Consider the following 19624-nt stretch of genomic DNA (forward strand, 5'->3'; position numbering starts at 1 on the left):
TGGAATAAGTCGCAATGGATTCCGATCGGAATTATTCAATTATTCTCTAGATTTCTATTGTATTTTCTAGAAAAAACGAAATAATTCTGGTCGGAATTTATTCCAACATGTTCCATGATAGGTACCTTGATTAGATTTTTGTTAATCTTTATTAATCTTTTAGCATCATTCGCAAAACTGAAATATATGAAGCTGCTGTCTTCAGAATGTACATAATTGCCTCGCAATTAGCATAGAAAAATTTTCCACCAGTGAAACGAAACGGATAGCTTGACCTCATCATAGCAAAATTCAAGTCCTTCATCATCGTTGTGGGAAGTGTAAACCAGGAAGCCTTAAACATTGCATGGAATATATCTTCACTTCCTTTTTGTATAAAATCACCGCCATAGCAATACAACAGCGATTCCATAAGTATATAGTTCAAAAGTAGAATACTTTTCATTAATTCGACATAATAGTGATGTTTTAAACAAAATATTATACGTAATCCTGAAAGAAACGAAAAGATGAAATAAAAATTAATATAATACGATTAAATTTTTAATCACAATATAATATAATACTATATCTTGATAAAAATAATTTAATATTATATTTAAATATTTTGATAAAAAATAAGAATTTATAAAAAATTTACAATAAATTTACATTAAATTTACAATAAATTTGACATACAATTTGATATGATACCTAATAGCGCAAGCAGAAATGTTACTATAACAAGTTGGAATAATATAATCAGATTGAACGTATCTTCTAAATTCTGATTGAGTTCCGTTAATTCGCAGTGCCTGTTAATCAAGCTAATAAAGCGCTTCCGATGATTTATCTGAGTGTCTGGCTTGCTTGCAAAATTTTTAAATTTTTTTTTTAGTACTTTAAGTTGACCAGTGAGATGTAAAGTAACATTAATATAAAAACTATCTTCAATAGGTTGCCCTATACACATCATGAATAATTGAACAGTTTGAAAGCCGATGACCATCGAATACTGTAAGCCGTTAATTTTGTTACCGAATTCACCACATGGGATTATGAATAGCCTATCTGTTGCACTAACATTACCTGTATACAATAAGAATACAATTCTTAAGAACAATAATATAATTTAGATATTAGAATAAAAGAGTTAAAAAAAACAAATAATATAATAAACATAGAATTAAAGTTTCAATACTTTTGTTTTATTAAGATTCTAGTAAGAAAATTTTAATTTTGATTGTTTACCCATATAGAGTCGCCAACAGTTACAATGAAATCAACACGTAGCCAACACTCGACTAACGCCAAGATTCTGTCCAGTACTGAGCCGTAACTGGCAAATAATTGGCTAAAATGACTAGACCAGTACTATCTGAGCTCAAATTATCATCCAGTACTTAGCCAGTATTGGACTAGTAGTTTGTTAGTATTGCGTCAGTATTTGAACTGTGGCAATCAATGGCTCAGCATTGAGTCGATTGTAACCTTATGGCTAAGACAATATTGAATAATAAAAAATATATAGACTTTTTTATTTTTCAGAATAATATCTAATAATTGTTATTAACATTCTAATATGTTAATTTAAAAACTTTTTATTGGATAATTCAACAAATATTCCAAAAATGTCACATTACCATTTGATACATTCATCATTTGATCTTGTAAAAATATTTCTATTAAGTTCATAACTAAGACGGACAGTAGATAGAGGAAACCACACACGAAAGATGAATACAACATCAAAAGAGTGCACAGTCTGGATTTAAACGCATATTTCTTCATAATCTTATACGACTTCTTATCATTCTTTGCAGACACCCAATCAGCAACAGCAGCCTTAATGTTTTTAGCTAACTTTCCTCCGTTAACAACAATAGCGATATATTTCAAATTTAAACTCAATGTGCATGAAAGATATAATATGGCATCTATATTTGATCTGGTATCACTATTATTTCCAGCGAATTCCATAAACAGGAAGATGAATGGTGAAAGCTAATAATGATTCCATTGCCTTAGAAAATATGCATGTATAATAATGAGTGCAAAATATATTCGCACTTGAAAAATTCGCGCTATTTATGAAGACATTTGGTAATTTTTTTGTGCATAAATTCTTAAACTTAATAATTTTGTATTGTTCAATATATTTATTCTCTTTCTGTTGCAACGTTTTTACAATTTATTTCCTCCCTATCAATGTACTATCAACGTACCTGTAGAAATATCATTACGTTCCATTGGATTATCATGACTATCGTCCTCTTTTGTAACGGCCATATACCGAGTATTTGCATAAATGTTCTATGAGTAGAGAACACATAAGCGATATCATCGTTCCAAACATCATCCGACATTATAGTGATCACACAAACTACGCGGATGACTGAACATTCGAAACTATCCGATTGTTATGGGTGCAATTTTCGATATCGCAAATTCAATGTCAATTTACGAACGTTTTTGTCGTAAAACATTATTATAGATACAATTTTCAACATTGCAAATTCTATGTCAATTTACGAATGTTATTATGGAACATTACTACTGGATGCAATTTTTGATGTCGCAATTTCAATATCGATTCATGAACGTTATCATAGGATATGCAGATAAAACATTATTATCACCATTAGGCTCATGTTTTATTAGTTTATACAATGCATGATGAATGGTAATAAGATAAACGTAAAAAGATACTAGTACGCATGTCTACATCTTCCACAACACTGCAGTACGAGCAATAGAAAAAAGATCGTGTTAGTAGTGATGTTAAAAAAAATGTGCATTGTTCAATATATTAATTCAGAATTTGAAAATTGCAATATAATTAATAAAAACTTAAAATCTGTTCCAATTTGATTGATAACGTTGATATATTATTATATTTCAAGATAAGTGTGATTCATAATGCAATCTATTCGTCATGAGATTTTGAGTTTCGATAGAGTATTAAAAAAATCATAAGCAGTACATTGCAATGATTCTACTTAACAATTGAACAATTCAAAATTAAATATAAAGGACAAAAGGTAAAATAATCATTACGTTTAAAGTATGTTAGCAAAGTATAACGAGTTAATAATATGATATTTGCAAAGTAATATCTGCAATTACTGATAACTTAACAATTTAACATAATAAAAATAAGTTTACAGAAGTAGAGTAAAAATAAAAAAAAATTTTTTGTAAAAAACATATACATACAATATTAAAATAGTAATTCCTTACAAGCTCTTTCAAATATATAATTGTGAAATTTTTTTATGAGAAAAAATAATCGATTTTCGGTACAATTAGACAATAATATTGTGATTGCAAGAGCAATTTTATTAAAATAATATTCTAATAATCTTTTATTTCTAATAATAATTTCTAATAATCTTTTATTTCTACAGAATTTTCTCTTGTCAAACATTCCAAATCGTAAATTTGTACTTTGTAAAGTGTTTTCATCACAAGTATTATATTTTATATTTCTATCATTACACGTAACACAGATAGATATGAAATAGAAGTTTTCAGGATACTCATATATGTTGCCAGATTTACCACAATAAAATTTCCAGCCAACAGCTTGGCGGGAGATCGTGTTCTCATAATGATGAAGATTAAATTTCTCGCCAACTTTGTAGGAAGATCGTACCAATTGCTTTGATAAATGAAAAATCCAACTTCTTCCATTTGAGACTTCAAGTGATCGCCAATAAAGCTATATATGGACAACTGCGTTAAGAAGGTACACAATACCATAGCGCTTTTCCCCATAACAACAACGTTATGTGTTTTTAATGCTAAGATAAATTGAAAACCTAAAAAATTATTTATCTGTTAAGATTCTTGTAACATATATATTTTGAATAACTTTATACTATCATAAATACAATATTTACCCATTATACACAACAAAATGCTGCTAATAAATAACTGCGTTAGCAAAACTATACTGATCGATTCGGTCAATTCCTTGGCCAATTCTATCAGATAGTTATGCCTCCGAATTAGATCATTGAAACGATTGTACACTTGCGGATTTGAGACAACAAAGTTGACGAAATTGGCTTTTAGAATTTTTATTTGACCGCACATATGCAATGTAATATTGAGAAACAAAGAATCATTACCTTTATAGAAAGAAAAAAAAGAAATACAATGATACAAATTTCATTTCATTAATATAATAAAAAATACATATACAGAGTAAGTCACGGGAATCTTACAATATTCAAAGTGAAATAACATTACAAAGCATAATTTAAATATTAATTGTTTCTTATATAACAACAAAAAATAGAATGCTATTTGAGTATTGGACAAAGCAGTTCTGTCAATTCTTTAATATGATTGGTTCTTGTCTTTAGTTCTTTGTTAGATCTAATGTAAAAATCGATTGAACAAAACATTCTATTTTCTGTTGTTATATAACAAGAAATTAATATTTACATTATATTTTATATTATTATCATATTTAAATTGTAAGTTCCCATAACCCACTAATATTTATTAAATTCTTTATATTATCTTTATCTAGATATAGAATTACATCTTGTTTTTAACATTTTTATAAACGTTTTATATTTTCTGCTTTTATGTTGTTCTCTAAAACTTTTAGAGTGAATTTTTATAATTAGCAATAAACAATTAATAATTGCTTCAATAAAGTTAATACAATAAAATATTAGAATATAATTTTGTGTTCAGATTTCTGGCATATTTTATAACATTACATGATCGAAAGATATAAAAAAATATATATATATTAAATAACAAATAGATATTACCGTGATTACAGGTACACGTAAGTACAAGCACAATAAACTCGAAGATACAGATAAATTCATACATGCTCCTTGGGACATACAAATATTCTAATGCACATCTTGACGGTATTGGATACTCCAATACTATGTCTTCATTTGTACTGTTGATCTGGACATCTTGATCATCAACCAGATTTTCATCAAGAAGAGGTATTAGCGAATATATCGTCACACTAATGTAAGAGAAACACACCATGAAACACGAGAGAATTCTTCCCATAAAAGCGTGTTTTCGCATGATGACACGATACTCTGTGTTTTTAATTGTCAAATAATCATTCCGGGCAGAACTGTAATTATCAGTTAAATTTTTCGCGTAAATACGGAAACATATAGTCTTGAACACTCCGAGGATACCACAACAGGCTAACATGAGACTGTCTATGTTCTGCTCCGTGTTAGTACAACCCATGTGAAACTCCATGAAAGGCAAGATCACTATTGTGCTCTGTTGATATGGGTAAATGTATATTTTCTCAATTAAACAGCTTTTGTGTCTACTAAAAATATGCCCCAATTCCAGATCGATGGATCTTTGAAAATATTAAAATTTAATTATGAAATAAAATTTTTAGAATTGGAATAAATAAGCTTCCATTTTAGCTCTTTACGTATATATAAATACATTATAATCTGAACTAATTGAAAGACATGCAAAATTGAACACTTTATAACTTTAATATTAAAATATTTACAAAGCAAAGTTATTATGCGATGGATAATATAATGATTATATAAATTTTTCCATGCTATAAATAAAAATTTAATAGAAATAATATTAATATTATGAAAATCTTTTTTCAATTTTATATATAAATTTTATTTATGTAATTTATTTTCTGTGTATGCGATCTATTCTTTCTGATACTATATTACTAAAAATGTTATCAATGCGATTCTTCAATATGAATAATGAAGTCACAAAGTAAGCAACATTACACATCTCTAGAATTTCTTAGAAATAGTTATGTTATCCTTCATATAAACAAGAAATAAATCCTAAGTAGAAATATCTTTATTGAACAATTTACAACGGCTAATGATTTGTGTGTCTTCTAAAAAAAAAAAACTTGTTTTTTTCCTAAAGAAAAAAAACAATTTCGCGACGTTATCACTAATAGGATATCTATTGCTTAAAAATTCAAACATTTGTTATCGATATCAATGAAGTTCTATTTTAATTATTATGGTGTTAACATTCTATCTACGTATCATGACAAAAATCATCGAAACTGTGACGATACCATGCAACAAGTGACCAAGACACATCGTATTAGCGAATAGATGTTATAAACTTGAAGTGGCCAAAGGCCAATGGGCCACGTTAATAGTTTGAAAGGAGTCATCGCATATGCGACATCGTTCTTCCATCGTTCACTTGCCATCAGGTCAACGTAATAACTATAACTGATGCAATAACCAATAATGTGCCCGGTGCATCGATACAAGGCAGGTATTATGATTCATTTTTTATTCAACTTGAAACATATATATGTTTATCAACCTATCTTCGCTATCTTAACGTATTATCTGAAAGTGCAAGATATTATGCTTTTACGCCAAATTGTTTTTGAAGAATTTATATAACCATTTCTTCTAAATTGTTACGAACATTGAACTATATCCTTTTCTGCAGAAACCGACAGACCGTTTACTTAAACAATTCAGTTACTATGTTACTCTCTGTGTAGTTCTATTTCAATTTCGCAATGCAGACGCAACGATGTCGATCGAATTTTATGAATTTTTCCGTTCAAAAGTGATATTATAGATAAGTCATACATATCTCGTTTTTATTTCGTAAGTAAAAAGTAAAAAGTAAAAATTAACATTTTCTAACTTTAACTAAATGTATTTATGTTTCTAACAATATTTATTGAACATAATTTGTATTGTAATACAGAAAAATAAGAAGAGACTTTTTTCAGAATATTTTAAAAATTATTAAGATTCATAATATAGAATTTATTTACTCTTATACAAACGAATTCTAGCACGATTATAAAGTGTATAATCTCGCAGAATGTTTGTAGGGGAATCATATCGTTCACTTAAATAAATTGCATGAAGAGAAATTGCATTTTTGAAAACAGAGTTTCTTTCTATATAAGAACAGCTGATACAGCTGTATAAGAATATGCGTATCATTATAATGAATTAAAAGAAATTATACATTTTGTGACAAAAAAATTCACAATTTATTACAACAAATTGACTGTAATTCTGAACAAGACATGATATTTAACTATTTATATTTGCAACAATTAATCTTATTATTATTCTTTTTTAAATGATTGATTGGACGTAAAACGAGTAACACTGTGATAAAGAATTAATATTGGAGAAAAAGAAATATATAGTTCGTATTAAATTCATATTATCTATTAAACATATAAGCAAAGCATGGAAAATTAGTTGAGCGTCATCCAAATAACTATATCAACAATATCTTTGGCTAGATTTAAAAGCAAAGAATATCTCTCGATTATAGCATAATTATTTCAGTTTGTTTTTAAGATCCGTTAGGTTTTTCCTAAATCTTTTCGTGGAACAGCAACAGCTCTATATATAATAGGCTGAGCATTGCAATTGAAGAATTGCAGAGATGCATGCAAACATCGAAAAGGAAACATCGGTATCAACATTCTCCGTAGATGTGCTGACTAAAAAAAAAATATATATATTAAAGGATACATATATCGTAGCAAATGATCTAAACAATGAATAAGCAGTTCTTATCTTTTGAGGCAGTTCTATGCACATCTTTTTCAGATTTGGAATTAATATGCCGTGAAGAAGGCGACGTCGCAAAGAATAAAAATAACCTTAAATATTAATCAAAATAATCAAACAAAAAATACTTAATCAATGGTAATAATAAAATATGAGGAATTATTTGAAAGAAGAAATTTGCCTATACGTTATATAAACTACCATAACAGTACGTCGTCGTAAAATAAATATGAAGTATATATAAGATATATTCAAAGAATACATGTATTTTTATTAGAAAATTTTACTCGATTTATGTGTCTGTATAAACAACAGTGTACAGATTTAATAATTATTCTATCTCAAGGAAGAAAATATATAAGTAAACTGAAACTTAATAAATATATACTAATTTATACACAAACGTGGGTGATTATATACCTATCTTTCAAAATAAAAAGAATCTTTTTATATGCTCGCTTGTGTGCAAAAAATATGTACTTCATATGTTAGAGAAAATAATATACTAATAAATAATTTTACTTTTAATTGAATAACTTTATTACTTTTAATTATATTACTTTTAATTGAATAACTTAATTGAATAACTCTAATAAACTTGTATAACTCTAACAATTTATATTATCAGAAACAACAATTTAGATAATTGATAACACATTTTGATTAGATTAATCTGCGATCTATAAAAAACAGTGCGCAATTTTACAAAGTTTCTGCCATGATCGAACTGTCACGTTATTCGCTAAACAGAAAATTTGTTCAATATTTTTTTATTCTACGGTTTGCATGACGCTATACATTAAGGATTACAGTGTTATCGAGTGTACCAGCTAAGGCACCAGCTAACGCAGTTCATACTTTCATTCATTACTTATCGATCGGAACGCATTTTGCTATGCACCTCGACGTTGAATATTTCTTTGCGAATTTGTAACCATTGCACATGGCCGGAAGTAATTATTCGTCATACGTATTTCGTAAAAATCTTTTAGCTCTAATATGTGTCATTAATCTAACAGCTTAATGATAGAGCATATGTCAGTTTCTCATATAGAGTCATTTTGACCCTTACAAGGGCAGTAGAACAAAAAGTACTACTTCTTTTTTAAACCTTTTTTTTAAACCTTTTCTTAACATTTAACTAATTAACGTGCACATTGATATAATTTATATTTCCGAAAATTTGAACTATTATTTTCTGTAATATTTTCTAGTCATCTTTTCCTCAATTAAAAATATATATTTTTAGTTATAAACAATTTTAAAAAACGCAATTTAATAAAAAATATTGTTTGTATATTACGTATCTTGCAGATTTTCAATACTGGCAGTGTATACCGAAACACGGTTTTACTTTCATTATAGGAACTCTATTTTGGAGACTCGACTTAAAAAAAAAATCATTTTACTGAAATAGTGGTGAAAGATCACATAACACTATGTTTATTATGCGTCGTCTACAATACACGGAATAAGAAGTAAGAATAAGAAAGTAACCAATAACAATCGAATGTGAAAATTATAGTCGATTGTGATTGGTCAATTTCTTATTTTTACTATAGACGACGCATTAGCATACTGTATGGTTCTTACTTATGAGAAAGTAAATCCCGCTGTCTCCATCTGCAGGCAATATCTATTACATGGACGCTATTCTAGAAAGTAAAGAAAAACCATATGGAATAGAATAAAAAAGGCATAACATTATAAATTTTTTGAAACATTTAATAATGAAATAAAATAATGCCTTGAAGATAAGCCTCTAAAATGAAGATAAATAAAATGTTTTTGATACTTTCGATATAATTTCGTCGATTAATATAATTTAGTATAATTACTGATAACTTAACAATTTAACGTAATAAGAATTTATAAAAGTATGAGAATGAAAAGTATAGAATGAAAACAAAAAATGACATTTTTTTTGTAAAAAACATATAGATATAATATTAAAGGTAATTCCTTATAAGATAGCGTATCTTTTTCAAGTAAGTATATATTTCTGAGTCTTTATGAGAAGAAATAATCGATTTTCGGCACAATTAGACGATTACATTGTGATTGTAAGAGCAATTTTATTAAAATAATATTCTAATATATAATCTTTTATTTTTATAGAATTTTCTCTTGTCAAACATTCCAAATCGTAAATTTGTACTTTGCGAAGTGTTTTCATTACGAGTATTATATTTTACATTTCTATCATTACACGTAACAGAGATAGATACGAAATAGAAGTTTTCAGGATACTCATATATGTTGCCAGGTTTACCACAATGAAATTTCCAGCCAGAAGTTTGGCAGGAGATCGTGTTCTCATAATGATGAAGATTAAATTTCTCGCCAATTTCGTAGGAAAGTTGTACCAATTGCTTTGATAAATGAAAAATCCAATTTCTTCCATTTGGGACTTCAAGTGATCGCCGACAAAACTATATATGGACAACTGCGTTAAGGAGGTACACAATACCAAAGCGCTTTTCCCTATAACAACAACGTTGTGTGCTTTTAATGCTAAGATAAATTGAAACCCTGAAAAATTATTTACCTGCTTCAGATTTTTGTACACATACATATTTTGATAAACTTTAAAACTTTATAAATACAATATTTACCCATTATACACAACAGAATGCTGCTAATAAATAACTGTGTTAGCAAAACTACACTGATCGATTCGGTCAGTTCCTTGGCCAATTCCATTAGATAGTTATGCCTTCTAATTAGATCATTGAAACGATCGTAGACTTGCGGACTTGAGACAACAAAGTTGACGAAATCGGCTTTTAGTATTTTTACTTGACCGCACAAATGCAACGTAATATTGAGAAACAAAGAATCATTACCTTTATAGAAAAAAAGAAATACAATGATACAAATTTCATTTCATTAATATAATAAAAAATACATATACAGAGCAAGTCACGGGAATCTTATAATATTCAAAATGAAATAACATTACAAAACATAATTTAAATATTAATTGTTTCTTAGATAACAATAAAAAATAAAATGCTATTTGAATATTGGACAAAGCAATTCTATCAATTCTTTAATATGATTGATTTCTGCTTTTAGTTCTTTGCTAGATTTTTGCTAGATCTTAATGTAGAAACCAATCGAAATAAAACATTTTATTTTCTGTAGTTATACAACAAGAAATTAATATTAAAATTATATTTTATACTATTATCTTATATTAAAAATTGTAAAGTGCTGTAGCCTACTCTGTAATATTTTATTAAATTCTTTATATTATCTTTATCTACAGAATTATTTCTTTTCTGTTTTTACGTATAATGTTTTTATAAAAATATTTTCTGCTTTTATGTTATTCCCTAGAATTTTTAGAGTGAATTTTTTTAATTAGCAATAAATAAATAATTACTTCAATTAAGTTAATAAAATATTCGGATACAATTTCGTGTTCAGATTTCTGGCATATTTTAAATAACATTACATGATCGAAAGATGTAAAAAATTATATATATTAAACAACAAATAGATATTACCATGATTACAGGTGGACGTAAGTATTAGCACAATAAACTCGAAGATACAAATAAATTCATACATGCTTCTTGAGACATGCAAATATTCTAACGCGCATCTTGACGGCATTGGATATTCCAATACTATGTCTTCATTTGTTTTGTTGATTTGGCTATCTTGATCATCAACCAGATCTTCACCAAGAAGAGGCATTAGCGAATATATTACCACACTAATGTAAGCGAAACACACCATGAAACAGGAGAGAACTCTTCCCATAAAAGCGTGTTTCCGCATGATGGCACGATAGTCTGCGTTTTTAATTGTCAAATAATCATTCCGGGCAGAACTGTAATTGTCAGTTAAATTTTTTGCGTAAATACGGAAACATATAATCTTGAACACTCCGAGTAGACCGCAACAGGCTAACATGAGACTGTCTATGTTTTGCTCCGTGTTAGTACAACCCATGTGAAACTCCATGGAAGGCAAGATCACTATTATGCTCTGTTGATTGGTAAATGTATATTTTCTCAATTAAACAGCTTTTGTGTCTACTAAAAATATGCCCCAATTCCAAATCGATGGATTTTTGAAAATATTAAAATTTAATTATGAAATAAAATTTTTAGAATTGGAATAAATAAGCTTCCATTTTAGCTCTTTACGTATATATAAATACATTATAATCTGAACTAATTGAAAGATATGCAAAATTGAACACTTTATAACTTTAATATTAAAATATTAAAATATACAAAGCAAAGTTATTACAATGGATAATATAATGATTATATATAAATCTTTTTGTGTTATAAACAAAAATTTAATAGAATAATATCAATAGGAAATTTTTCTTTGATTTTATATGTAAATTTTATTCATCAAATTTATTTTCTGTGTATGCGATCTATTCTTTTTGATACGATATTATATCAAATATGTTACATTAATGCAATTCTTAAATACAAATGATGAAGTCTCAAAATAAGCGACATAACACATTTTTAGATTTTCTTAGAAATAGTTGTGCTACCTTCTACATAAACAAAAAATAAATTGTAAGTTCTAAGTAGAAATGTCTTCATTAAACGATTTACAACAGTTAATGATTTGTATGTCTATGATATTCTCTATTAATGATTTATTAATTCTAAAAAAACTCGTTTTTCTCTTGAAAAAAATGCAATTCGCTACGTCATCACTAATAGGATATTTATCGTTTAAAAATTCAAACACTTGACATTATTATTGATATCAATGAAGTTTTATTTCAAATATTGATGTTAACGTAAAAATTCTATCCACGTCGTGACAAAAATCGTCGAAACTGAGACAATACCAGACAACAAGTGACCAAGACACATCGTATCAATGAAAAAATATTATAAACTTGAAGTGGCCAAAGGCCAATGGGCCACGTTAACAGTTTGAAGGGAGTCATCGCATATGCGACATCGTTCTTCCACCGCTGACTTGCCATCAGGTCAACGTAATAACTATAACTGATGCAATAACCAATAATGTGCCCGGTGCATCGATACAAGGCAGGTATTATGATTCATTTTTTATTCAACTTGAAACATATATATGTTTATCAACCTATCTTCGCTATCTTAACGTATTATCTGAAAGTGCAAGATATTATGCTTTTACGCCAAATTGTTTTTGAAGAATTTATATAACCATTTCTTCTAAATTGTTACGAACATTGAACTATATTCTTTTCTGCATGGAGAAACCGACCATTTACTTGAACAATTCAGTTACTATGTTACTCTCTGTGTAGTTCTATTTCAATTTCGCAAACGCAACGCAGACGATGTCGATTGAATTTTATGAATTTTTCCGTTCAAAAGTGAAGTCAAATTATAGGTCAGTCATACATGTCTCGCTTTTATTTCGTAAGTCAGAAAGTAAAAAGCAAAAATTAAAATATATAATTTCACAGAATGTTTGTAGACGAATCATATCATTTACAATATTTATATAAATCGTACGAGAAATTGCATTTTTGAAGACAGAGTTTCTTTCTGTATAAGAAGCTGATATAGCTATATAAAAACATGCGTATCATTATAATGTATTAAAAGAGACTATAAGTTTTGTGACTAAAAAAATTTACAATTAACTAATGACAAATTAAACTATAATTCTAAAAAATACTTGATATTTAACTATTTTTGCAACAATTAATCTTATTATTATTCTTTTTTAAATGATTGGACGTAAAACGAGCATAATTGTGATAAGGAATTATCAATAGAAAAAAAAAATATATAATTTATATTAAATTTGTATTATCTATTAAACATATAAGCGAAACGTGGAGAATTAGTTGAGTGTCATCAAAATGACTGATATTAACAATGTCTTTGGCTAAATTTAAAAGCAAAATATCTCTTGATTGGCATAACTATTTCAGATTATTTCCAAAATCCGTTTTTCTTAAATCTTTTCGTGGAACAGCAACAGCTCTATATATAATAGGCTGAGCACTGCAATTGAAGAATTGCAGAGATGCATGCAAACATCGAAAAGGAAACATCGGTGCCAACATTCTCCGTAGATGTGCTGATTAACTAAAAAAAAAAATATATATATTAAAAGATACATATATCGTAGCAAATGATCTAAGCAATGAACAAGCAGTTTTTATCTTTTGAGGCAGTTCTATGCACATCTTTTTTAGATTTGGAGTTAATATGCTGTGAAGAAGGCGAGGTCGCATAGGATAGAAATAACCTAATCAATGGTATAATAATAAAATATGAAGAATTATCTGAAAGAAGAAATTTGCCCATACATTATATAAACTACCATAACAGTACGTCGTCGTATCGTAAAATAAATAAATGAAGAAGTATATAAGATATATTCAAAGAATACATGTATTTTTATTACAAAATTTTACTAGGTTTATGTGTATGTATAAACAACAGTGTACAGAATTAATAATTATTCTATCTCAAAAAAGAAAATATATAAGTACTGAAACTCACAATAAACATATACTAATTTATACACAAAAGTGGGTGATTATATATCTATCTTTTAAAATAAAAAGGATCTTTTTATATGCTCGCTTATGTCCAAAAAATATGTACTTCATATGTTAGAGAAAATAATATATTAATAAATAAGACAATTTTACTTTTAATTAAATAACTTTCGCTTGCATAATTTTGCAATTTATATTATCAGAAACAACAATTTAGATAATGGATGTAACATTTTGACGATTAGATTAATCTGCAATCTGCAAAAAACAGCGCGCAATTTTACAAACTTTCTGCCATGATCGAACTATTATGATCGAACAGCCATTACTCGCTGGAAAGAAAATTTGTTTAATATTTTTTATTCTATGATTTGCATTATACATTAAGAGTTACGGTGTCATAGAGCGTAAGCACCAGCTAAAGCAGTTTATTATTTATCGATCGGAATGCATTTCGCTACGTATCCCGATGTTGAATATTTTTGTAGTTTTGTAACCATTGCACATGGCCGGAAATGACTATTCGTCATATGTAATTCATAAAAACTATGTAGCTCTAATACATGTCATTGATCTAACAGTTTAATGATAAAGCATATGTCAGTTTCTCATATAGAGTTCCTTTGACCCTTTCGTTCCACTGCCCTTACTACAAGGGCAATGGAACGAAATATTACCTTTTTTCTTCAAATTTTTTAATAATTTTTTATATTTAACTAATTAATGTGCACATTGATATATAATTTATACTTCCGAAAATTTGATCTATTATTTTTACAATATTTTCTGATCATATTTTCAACAATTAAAAATATATATTTTTAGTTATAAACTTTTGTTATAATAAATTTAATAATATACTTTTTTTATAACAACTTCAAGCCAAAAACGCAATTTAATAAAGAATATTGTTTATATTGCGTATTACAGATTTTCAAACAGGCTTTACTTTCATCATACTACTATTTTAGAGACTCGAACTTAAAAAAAAATCATTTTATTAAAACAATGGTGAAAGGTTACATAATACTGTGCCTTTTATGCGTCGTCTACAGTACAGAGTAAGAAATAAGAGTAAGGAATTGCTCAATAATAGTCGAATGTAAGATGAATAATCAATTGGTCAATTTCTTATTTTTATTTCTTATTCCATGTATCGTAGACGACGCATTAATCTATCCTTTGTGATTCTTACTTACGAGAAAGTAAATCTCGTTGTTTTCATTGGCAATATCTATTACGTGAACGCTATTCTAGGAAGTAAAGAAAAACCGAATAGAATAGAATGAAAGGCTCAACATTATGAATTTTTTAAAATATCTAATAATGAAATAATAATGAAATAGTGTCATGAAATTAAGCCTCTAAATAAAAGTGAATAAAATAATTTGAATAATATAATTTCGTCAAAAAAATAAAAAGCGAAATTAAAATTTTTATTAAATATATACATATGTATATATATATATATTTCTAACAATATTTATTGAACAAGCATAATTTGTAATACAGAAAAATAAGAAGCGGAAATTTTCAACACATTTTTGAAACTATCAAGATCCATAATATAGAATTTGCCTACTTTTATACGAACGGGTACATTAGCACGAGCTATTATGAAACATACATCCCGTAAAATATTTGTAGGCAAGTCGTACCATTTACTTAAATAAATCGCGTAAGAAATTGCTTGCGTTTTTGATGATAGAATTTCTCCCATATAGCTGTATATGAACAGCTGTATCATTACTATATTAATAGAGCTTATACTTCTCATGATAAGAACAAAATCACTATTTACCAACGATAAAATAAATTGTAATCCTAAAAAATACCCGATATTTAATTATCTATTTTTGTAACAATTATTTTTATTATTCTTTTTTAAACAAATATTTAGAAATAAGATAAGCATATTTGTGATAAAGAATTATTGAAAAGAGAGAAATATAGAATGTGTGTTTTAAATTTAAATTACCTATTAAACATATAAACAAAGCGTGGAGAATCAGCTGAGCAATCAAAATGATATTGAGTACATCAACGATGTCTTTGGCTAGATTCAGAAGCAAACAGTGTCTCTCGATCAGCGTGACCATTTTACTTCGTTTCCAACAACCATTTTTCTTCCTTTCATGAAACTGCTGTAATTCTAGACTGAGCACTTCCAGTTGTCCACAGAGATGCATGAAAACACCGAAAAGAAAAACATCACTGCCAACATTCCCCGTGCATGTACTGATCAGCTGAATAGATTGGAGAATACACATACTGAAGCAAACGATCTGAGCATCGAATGGACAGATCATCTCTTGAGGTAGCTGCATTGCTTGCATCTCTTTCTCGGATTTTGCAATTAATGTTATGTTTCGTGAAGGCATCGTTGCAAAGGATAAAAGTGATTCAATTATCAACGGCATAATGACAAAATACGAGGAACCCATCTGAAAAAAGAAGACAAATCTGCCTATGTTAGTATAGCGGAACATAACTTGCCGATGATTCTGTTTTATGATATACGTCCAGTCATTTGATGCATTGACGAGGTTTTTCAACAAGTTGTCGCGATGCAACCGTATCAGCGCTATCTTTACGATAGTCAAAGTCCCGCATGACGCTAACATGAGGTGATCGATGATCATAACCAGAGTGATATTGTTGTGAAAATTAATATCCACGCCTATATAAACTATCATCATAGTCTGTCAATATAAAATAAATATATGAAAGAATATAAGATTATCGAAAATAAAAATTGGAGCGTAAGTCAAATGTAAATTAAGAGTAATAGAAGTATCAACTAAACTTTTAGGAAGCATAAATTGAAACAGCGTTTAAAAAGTAAACCCTCGCTGTTCCCATTTACGCTTTCTAAAAATTTTGTTGACACTTTTGTTACTTTGCCTTTACATTCGACTTACATTCCGATTTTTGCCAAGGAAAGAATATATTTTATTAGAAAATTTTATGCTATATACGTATAATTGTACAAAATTGATTATTATTTTCTATTTTAATCTTGCGCGACCTAGGTGGAAAAAATCAATGAGATTGATTTTTTCATCTGGTTCGTGGAAGTACAGTTAAAGTATAACATAGAATATGAAATATCCCACATAGCGAATTATATGTGGAGTATCACATCTCATATACTTCACCATAAATGTATTAATTTAATACGACTGGCAACGTCGCAATTCCGTCTACATGATCCTTATAGAAATTTAATACTAGTACTGACTAATTAATTACATATGTTAAGTATTAAAAGTTGTTAATAGCACTTTTAATATGTAATTAATGAAAACATGTAATTAATTGGCCAAAATTAGTATTAAATTTCTGTAAGGAACAATTTGAGCGCAGTATTTTTTAAAAAATTATGGAAGTTTATATCTTGCTGAGGTGTGTGTGTGTGTGTGTGTGTGTGTGTGTGTGTGTGTGTGTGTGTGTGTATGTCAGCCTTATCTAATTTACCGAAAATTAAAAAAGATAAAATGTTAACCCTAGTATGATATTGTTATTTTTGATTACCTTCCTTATAACACTAGAGTTTGTGCAACTCTGCAACTTTATCACGTTATATCTCTGGATTGAATATGTATTTTTTAGCTTAAAACATGTGAAATTTATACCTCCAAATCAGACAAAGACAGATAAATATGAATAAAAAAAATAACATTCTATTTTCAATTAATTACAATGCTTCAAAAAAATTTTATTGGAAAAATTCGCAGAAAATAACTACTTTGGATAAGAAATTCTCAAATTTTTTAATTTAATGTTTAAGCAAAAATTCAGGATTTTTTTAGTTAATCCTTTGGACTAAAAAAAAAATAATACGATATGAATCGCTCAAAAAAGTAATTATTTGAACTATCGAATAATTATTTGAACTATCGAAAATCGACATTTTAAAAAAATCTACATATTTTAAGTTTACAATTAATAAGTAAAATTTTATTATTTGAACAAAATATAAAAGAATAACAATATAGGCGATAAAGATTGTATAATATTATTATAATTTGTATAATTAAGTTTATTAGGATTTAGTTTAGAAGATGATGCAACACTCGCTCTAAAGCAATAAATGCGCCCCAACCAAACAATCTCCGACTGATAGAAATTATAAGATTTCTACTATTTATTATATTGAAATATAATTTTTAAATATTTGAAGGTGACTCTATAATACAAATAATACAAATAAATAATAAAAAGCATACGACAACAAATGTTAAAACGAAAATAATATATTTATTATTATTATATAAGAAACCATAGACATTTCAGTCAAGATTTGATCATTATCAGTACATAAAGACGAATAAAGAATTATAAACAAGTTTATTAATTAAAAACGCAAAATCGCTAGTTAAAGAAATGTTAATACAGTATCAAGATGACAAAGAAAGAAGTGCATAATATTAAAAAGATTATCTCAAGTCAATAAGATAGTAACAAATTCTTTTCCTTTCCATCGTTTGTGGTACGCATTAACTGAATAAAGTCCTAAGAATGAAATTTATCAATAAAAATATATGAAAAAAAGAAAAACAAAATTTTTTAATAATTTTTTTATAATAACGCATCTGACGATGAATATGTTCCGTTTTATGATTCCTTTTTTATGGAAGCAAAGAATGACTTCGTGTGAAAATACGGAGATTCTATGTAAAGTTTTTCAAGATTCTATTTAAAAATTAAGGAAAAGAAAAACGCTTTTTAATAATTAAAATATCTTAGACAATACAATGATTAATTATGAAGGTCAATCTAAATTCACATTAAAGTTCGCTTACCACATATTTTTTAACACAAGTCCTCGCTGATATAACTCTAGTATCCCAATTTTTAAAAAACCGAGAAAAATTTGAACAAAGTAAGAATCACTGCTGCAAATTTTTTGGAAGATCATAGCTCGCAAACAGTATTTATATAGGATGAAGAGAAAGAAGAATGTTAGTGAAGAGGGTAATTCTGTGTGGATAGAGAGGATTTTTCCGATAATTGGTAAGTAAATTTCAGGAAAGCGTTCTGTGTCATTTTGTTTGTTTAAGCAATTATCTTGTCGTTTAATATGGATCATTTCGGAGACCATCCTTTTTAGTTCTATATTTTCATGTACTTACTTTTATATTATCCGAAACTCAGTAAACGTATATTTAATAAAAAATAAAGAGTTACTCAAAATGCCGAAAACGTACAAGCTAATCATATGGGTCCCAAGTACCTCTTTGAACTTTCGTATATTCTCATATCGAGAATAATGCAAAAAAAAATATCTTTATAGGCTTATCATATCTATAGACAGTATGGTTAAAGTTTTTTTTTTTTCAGCATCTCAATCTGGATCTTCAAATTATATTATAAAAAAGTTACAACAATATAAAAAATCGCATAGATTGAACCGAATATCACACTAGGGTTAAAACTTTAATAAATGTAATAAATTATTTCCCTGTAAGCATCAACTAAAAATAGCATTAATGTTATAACTTCACACTCAACAATGTAAATGTAATATAATACATAATGTATATATAGTATAATATATATATATAGTATAATGATTACATTGTTGAAT

General features: G+C 27.6%; 4 protein-coding genes across 4 annotated transcripts in view; all 4 read right to left on the minus strand.

The window, feature by feature from the left end:
* The window catches only part of LOC108694779, an 18198-nt gene extending 15853 nt beyond the window's left edge, over window positions 1-2345 (minus strand). The window contains 2 exon segments of the mRNA XM_018204437.1: window positions 1781-1983; window positions 2205-2345. Coding sequence (XP_018059926.1) covers window positions 1781-1983; window positions 2205-2345 — 344 coding nt within the window.
* Window positions 2346-3459: 1114 nt separating this feature from the next.
* Window positions 3460-8479, minus strand: LOC108694780 (odorant receptor 13a-like). Its single transcript, XM_018204438.1, has 5 exons — window positions 8443-8479; window positions 8076-8149; window positions 4770-5256; window positions 3882-4112; window positions 3460-3800 (listed from the first exon to the last, which is right to left on the minus strand). The coding sequence occupies exons 1-5, from the start codon at window positions 8477-8479 to the stop codon at window positions 3460-3462; spliced, it is 1170 nt and encodes a 389-aa protein (XP_018059927.1).
* A 1253-nt stretch (window positions 8480-9732) lies between these two features.
* LOC108694782 (odorant receptor 13a-like) lies at window positions 9733-12516 on the minus strand. The gene is made up of 4 exons (XM_018204439.1): window positions 12427-12516; window positions 11054-11540; window positions 10157-10387; window positions 9733-10073 (listed from the first exon to the last, which is right to left on the minus strand). Exons 1-4 carry the CDS (start codon window positions 12514-12516, stop codon window positions 9733-9735), a joined length of 1149 nt encoding a protein of 382 aa, XP_018059928.1.
* A 3013-nt stretch (window positions 12517-15529) lies between these two features.
* Window positions 15530-19624, minus strand: part of LOC108694783 — a gene marked incomplete at its 3' end in the record, with an annotated part of 14037 nt that continues 9942 nt past the window's right edge. Inside the window, exons 5-6 of the mRNA XM_018204440.1 lie at window positions 16013-16736; window positions 15530-15858 (exon numbers count right to left, since the gene is read on the minus strand). Coding sequence (XP_018059929.1) covers window positions 15530-15858; window positions 16013-16736 — 1053 coding nt within the window. The remainder of the gene's footprint in view (window positions 15859-16012; window positions 16737-19624) is intronic.

This window comes from Atta colombica, unplaced genomic scaffold, assembly GCF_001594045.1.
Source record: "Atta colombica isolate Treedump-2 unplaced genomic scaffold, Acol1.0 scaffold125, whole genome shotgun sequence".
Lineage (NCBI taxonomy): Eukaryota > Metazoa > Arthropoda > Insecta > Hymenoptera > Formicidae > Atta > Atta colombica.